The sequence below is a fragment of the Nyctibius grandis genome, chromosome 31 (assembly GCF_013368605.1).
Source record: "Nyctibius grandis isolate bNycGra1 chromosome 31, bNycGra1.pri, whole genome shotgun sequence".
NCBI lineage: Eukaryota > Metazoa > Chordata > Aves > Nyctibiiformes > Nyctibiidae > Nyctibius > Nyctibius grandis.
This window is the reverse complement of record NC_090688.1, coordinates 1,159,929-1,165,928: the sequence shown is the minus strand read 5'-3', so window position 1 is coordinate 1,165,928 and position 6,000 is coordinate 1,159,929. Positions and strand designations below refer to the sequence as shown.

The 6,000-nt window shown below is 61.5% G+C and overlaps 1 protein-coding gene across 14 annotated transcripts in view; it reads left to right on the top strand.

The window, feature by feature from the left end:
- The first annotated feature begins 3,423 nt into the window (after nt 1-3,423).
- The window catches only part of TCF3 (transcription factor 3), a 93,808-nt gene continuing 91,231 nt past the window's right edge, over nt 3,424-6,000 (top strand). For all 14 annotated transcript variants that reach the window (XM_068420867.1, XM_068420869.1, XM_068420868.1 and 11 more), the window contains exons 1-2: nt 3,424-3,518; nt 5,888-5,990. In XM_068420867.1, the coding sequence (XP_068276968.1) occupies nt 5,916-5,990 (75 nt within the window). In that variant the 5' untranslated portion in view covers nt 3,424-3,518; nt 5,888-5,915. The remainder of the gene's footprint in view (nt 3,519-5,887; nt 5,991-6,000) is intronic.

The following is a 6,000-nucleotide window of genomic DNA, read 5'->3' as shown; positions in this document are numbered from 1 at the left end:
GCACAGCCACCAGCAGCAGGATAGTTAGGCATGGAGGTTTAATTACAACTGTTGACAGGGAAATTATGACCACACATGCAAAATTAGAATATAATTGTGTTAGGGAAATGTTTCATCTTCTCCTTGTAATCCCCAAGAGCGGGAAGGCAGAGGGGGAGCGGAGGAAAAAGGGCGATGCTGGCAGGAGGTGCTGGCCCTGTGCCTCGCAGTGGGGCAGAGCAGCCAGGCTCGGGGTGCTGTGGGGCAACAGCAGCCCGCGGGGCCATCGGGCATGGAGAAAACGCAGGAGAGAAAGGCAAAGGGCCTCCTTTTAGAGGCAGCGCTCCTCTTCCTTCAGAGCAGGGGGAGCCGGGCAGGCGGGGTGCGTCTCTGCCGTCCCATTAGCCCACGGCTCAGCTCTGCGCTGGTTCCCAAAAGCAGACACACACGATGGCCAGCCCCGTCTGTGCCCTGCACACCTTGACACCCGGAGCCCAGGCAGTGTTTCTCTCCGTTGGGCTCTTTGCCCAGGGTTGGCTGCCTGCGGGGAAGCGGCAAGGCCGAGGGTGATGCTCAGCCTGCCACGGCGCACATGGGATCGGTGTGGGATGTGTCTGGGGCGGCTGAATCCCACCTCCCGGGGGACTGTGCTCCTCTCGGAGGGGCGCAGATGGCTGCATGTGAGCGTGGTGGCCGGTGGTTCCCCCTTGGCATGCCTCAGACTGCCACCACAACTGGCACCTCGCTGCAGCCCAGACACAACCCCGTCCTTGCCGAATCGGGGTGGGGGCTGTTCGCATCCCTGGGAAGATCATAAAATCACAGACTGGTTTGGGTTGGAAGGGACCTTAAAGACCATCCAGTTCCAACCCCCCTGCCACAGGCAGGGACACCTTCCACCAGACCAGGTCGCTCCAAGGCCCATCCAACCTGGCCTTGAACACTGCCAGGGAGGGGGCAGCCACAGCTTCTCTGGGCAACCTGGGCCAGGGTCTCACCACCCTCACAGCAAAGAATTTCTTCCTAATATCTCATCTCAGTCTCCCCTCTTTCAGTTTAAAACCATTCCCCCTCGTCCTGTCACTCCATGCCCTTGTCAAAAGTCCCTCTCCAGCTTTCAGTCCCTCTCAGCCCTGATGACAGGAGATGACTTTGGTCACCAACCCCGTTTAAATGCAGGCTATTTTTCCTGCTTTAAAAAACAAAAAAAGGTCTGAAGGTCCAGGTGACAGCTGGCCCAGGACCTCAGCTGCACAAGGGGATTAGGCAAAGCGAAAACAAGAGCAGCCTTGCTGACCGATGGCTTTGGAGATGACCAGGCAGGGCAGGAGCAGCAGGCCCTCACCACGGAGAGCACTCGCTCCAGGGCAGGCAGCAGCCCGGCTCCTTCTTGCTCCCTCCGTCGGACACCAGCATGGACTAGATGAGATGAGCCCCCTGCCCACACCTACACACTTTTTGCCTCTGCTTTTGCACCTGCCTGAATCAATTGAATTGGGGGCAGAGCACCCGCTTGCCACCGCAACGTGACTCAGAGCAGGGAAGCAATGTCGGGCTGAGGAGAGCCCTCACTCCCCTAAACCTGGGTTGCTCAGCTTGGAGAAGGCTCCGGGGAGACCTTCTAGCACCTTCCAGCACCTGAAGGGGCTACAGGAAAACTGGAGAGGGGCTTTTGACAAGGGCATGGAGTGATGGGACGAGGGGGAACGGTTTTAAACTGAAAGAGGGGAGATTGAGATGAGATATTAGGAAGAAATTGTTGACTGTGAGGGTGGTGAGACCCTGGCCCAGGCTGCCCAGAGAAGCTGTGGCTGCCCCCTCCCTGGCAGTGTTCAAGGCCAGGTTGGATGGGGCTTGGAGCAACCTGGTCTGGTGGAAGGTGTCCCTGCCCATGGCAGGGGGTTGGAACTGGATGGTCTGTAAGGTCCCTCCCAACCCAAACCAGTTTGTGATTCTATGAAACCCAGCTCCCTTCTCCCCACGTGGCATTTTAAAAAGCCACCAAACAAGCCAGGGGCCATCGTGGGCCAAGCAGCTCCCTGGGTGCTGAGGCAGCTCCCTCGCTCCCATGAAGCGGGTGGACACATGGTTACACGAGGTGCCGGGGCTCACCCGGCGGCACCTTTGACAAAAAGGACCTGCTGACCAGCTTCTAAGTGCCAGCACCGAGCTCCGAAGTTAAACCGGGCAGGTGAATGGGTGTGAAGGTGTAAAGATCTGGATATAAAATACGGACTGTACATGCCAACGCCTGCCGGGGCCTGGCTGAGGCTGCTGGTGGGCAGCAGCGCAGGCCACTGCCGCAGGCCTCGCCACACTCCCCCAGTGCCCCTATGCTGGTGGGCCCGTGGTGGGGCTGCCCCGTGGGGGGACCAGACGTCCCCAGCACCGCGGAGGGTGCCCGGGGCTGCCTGAGGGGTGACGGGGACAGGCCGCAGCCCCCGTGCAGCGCCAGGGCGCGTCCCGCCGGGCCCCTCCAGCCCCACATGCGGGGTTGCCGCGGGCAAAGCTACCCCACGGCGGGGCACCGAGGGAGCGCCCAGCCGTGAAGCGGCTGCTGCCGGGCGGGGACCCCCCTCCTCGGGGCGGGCCCGCGGCCTGCACGGCCCCGCCCGCCCGACCGCGGCGGGGGCCCCGTCGGCAAAGCGGGGGGAGCTGCGGGCGGCGACGTGAACCAGCGGGCGGTGACGTGAACGAGCGGCCGCGCCCCGCCTCCGCCGCGCCCCGCCCCCCGCGCTCGGTGGGCGGGGACCAGGACAGAGCACGCTCTGGTTGGCCGCACCGTCTGCCACTCGGAGCGGCGGAGCCCTCCCGTTGGACGGCGCCCCGCAGCTTTATCAGTCCATCTCCCGGAGCTCCCGTGTCGTCACGGCCCTCCCGCCCCGCCCCTTGGCGGTGCGTCCGACCGTACCCCTCCGCCAGGAAACATAGTTCCGCATTCGGGGGCTGCCTCTGCCGCATCCCCCCACCCGCCCGCTGCCGTCGCGGCCCGTCCCGCCGCATCAGGTGCAGCCCCAGCTCTCCCCACGGCAGCGGGGTGGAGGGGGGCAGCGGCTCCCGCCCTCACCTGCTGCTTGTGCGGGCGGCGGAGGGATACGGCGGGGAGGGGGGAGGTGCCGCGCAGGGGCGGGCCGTGAGGCCGGGGGGGGGTGTGCGGGGAGTGGGGGGGGCGCCGCGTCTCGCGCTGCCGCCGCCGCCGCGGGGGGACCATGCGGAGGCCGCGGGGCCGGCGGGCGCAGCAGCAGCAGCGGCAGCAGCAGCGGGAGGCGGAGCGGCCGCGGCGGCAGCGTTAGGGGCCCCCCCGGGGGGGGGGGGGGGAGGCGGGGCGGGCCGGGGCGCACGCGCCGCCCGGTGCGGGGCGATCGCGCCGCTTACGCTACATTGTATCCGCCGGCGGCGCGAGAACAATAGGCGCCGCCGCCGCCGCCCGCCGGCCCTGGGCGCCGCGGCCGCCGCCCGCCCGCTGCCCGCGGGACCTTCATGCGCTTCCCTTGCCCCGCGCACGCACGGGGGGGGTGCGCGCGCCTGCCCCGGAACAGGTAATAATAAATAATAATAATAATAAAAGAAATAAAATAATAAAACCCGGGCGCGCTCCCCCGGTGCTGCGGGAGCTGGAGGTCCCGGTGTAGCCCCCCCCCCCCTCCCCCGGGCTCGGAGACGCTGCGAGACTTAAGGCGCCGGTCCCCTCCCTCCGGCGGGGCTGCCCCGGGCCGGGGCTCGGCTCTATTGTCCCCGGCGCCGCCGGCTCTCGGCAAAGTTTGCTGGGACCGAGGGAAGGGGGGGGCGGGCAGCGGACGGGGCGCGCTGGGGGTCTTGAAGGGGGGTTCCTCCCTTCCCGCCGGGGGGGAGCGGTCCCCGGTCCTGCCGCGAACTTCAACCGGGCACCCCCGCGGGGGCTCCCGGTCCCCCTGCCCGGGCCGCACGGCTCCAGCTCAGGGCGCTGCAAAAGTTGGGGGGACCCGACGGGGGAGGCTGCTTCGGCCTCCCCCCCCCGTGGCAGGGAGGGACTGCGGGGGGGCCCGCTTCGCCCTCCTCCCTCCCCTCGGAGTGGGGGGCAGCCCGCTGTGACCCCCCAACCCCACGCACGGGGGACCCGGGTGGGGGGTAGCGGCCCACTTCGCCCCCCTCCCTGCGGTGGGGGGGGGGCAGCCCGCTTACCCCCCTCCCGGCGGGACCCACGGGGCGAGCGAGGCCCAGCGGGGCCCACGCGTGTCCCGGAGCAGCCGGGGAGTGCTGCACAAGCCGCTCCAGGAGTTGAGGGACCCGGAGCCCTTTGTCCGAGGGGGGAAGGTGCCGCCAGCGCTGGGCCCCGCTGGAGGAAACCCGAGTGGGACCGGGGCGGGGGGGGGGGCGAGCGGCGGACATCTGCTGCGCGTTAACCGGGCACCGGCGGGGCCCCCCGGTCCCGCGGGGTCACGTCGTGCTCGGCCTTTGTAAAGCCCTTCCCGGGGGCTGGAGTTAAAAATTGAGGGGGGGGGGGATAAAAATAAAAGCCTGGAGTGAATTTGGGGTGGTGAGCGTGTGGTGTTGAAGTTGTTGATGTTGGTGAGGCTGCCGGGGGATGCGGGGTTTGGGGGGCTGAAGTGATGCTGTGCCCCCCTCGCCCCTTTCCCCAGTAGCAACTGGGGGCGCGGGGGTTTATTTGGGGTCTAATGGGGACGAGCTCGGCTCCCCTGACCCCGCCGGGGCGGTCGAGGCAGCAGGTTGGTAAAGTTGCTTGAAAAAATACTGACGAGATGCATTGATGACACTTAAAGGCTTTTTAAAGAAAGGAAAAAGAAGAAAAAAAAAAATCCCCTGGCTGTTTTTTATAGTGGCGAAGGGTTTTTACATGGTGGGGCGATCGCAGTGTTTTATTTAAAACTTCATTGAAACGTGGTGGCTGAGCCGGCACAGCCTACAAACACTTGCGATCGCAGAGAATTTTTTTTTTTCCCTTCTTTTTTTTTTTTAACCTTATGATTAATGAGTTAAATTTATTGGCCAGCTGCCCTTCGTAACCATGAATGAATTCCTAAAAAAAAAAGGCCCAAAAAAAAAAAAAGGAATCTTTTATCTCATCCCAGGCCTCTCTTCCTCCCTCCCAAAGAAATATTTTTCTATCACAGCGAGCTGGCCAAAAAGATCAATCTCCCTTTAAAAAAAAATAATCTGTAAAATTAGGAAGAATAATATTTACCTATCTTGCAAAGTTGCCTGGAGGGCTTTATTTTTGCAAAACCCTCCGAAAACAAAAAATCTTTTTTTTTTTTTCCTCAGTCCCTTTTGGGAGAGGAGAGGTTCAGTTCTTACTGGGTACGGCCTGGCTGGGCATCCCCAAATTCAACCCCTGAAAAAGCAGCTGCAGGTGGAAGGAAAGAGGCGTAAGATCAGACCTTTTTTTTATATTATTTTTTTTCCTTTTTTTTTTAAAAAAACAAAACTAGGCAAGGACAAGAGAACCTCCCGCGGGGAGCGAGTGTGGGGGAAGGAGAGGGGGCGAGCCCAGCCAGACAAGTGCCTGAGTGATAACTTGCCTGAACCCTTTGATAAATGAGTTGACTCTTTTTTTTTTCTTTCTTTTTTTTTCTTTTTTTCTTTTTTTTCCCCCCTTCATTCGCCACACGCCAGGAACAGAATTGGCCTCAACTAGTGGAATTGGCAGCAAAAAACTAACATACAAGTGTGTCTGGTCAATAGGACTCTTGTTCCTGCCTCTGGGTGCTATGTGAGGACTCCGACTGTACTCTCGGCCGAGGAGTTGGATGCTGGAGAGGCGCAAAGGATTTTTCTTTTCTCACCCCTTTTTTTTTTCTCTCTCTTTTTAAAATAGTCCTCAATGGGGTGGGTAGTTTGCTCTAGTCATTAAAAAAAAAATAAAAAATCTCTTTTTTTTTTTTTTTCCCCTGCCCCTGGCTTTCTTTAGGACTTGCCACTGTTGAGTCTGTGGGAGTATGAATCAGCAGCAGCAGAGAATGGCTGCAGTTGGGACAGACAAAGAGCTCAGTGACCTGCTGGACTTCAGTATGGTAAGCGTGC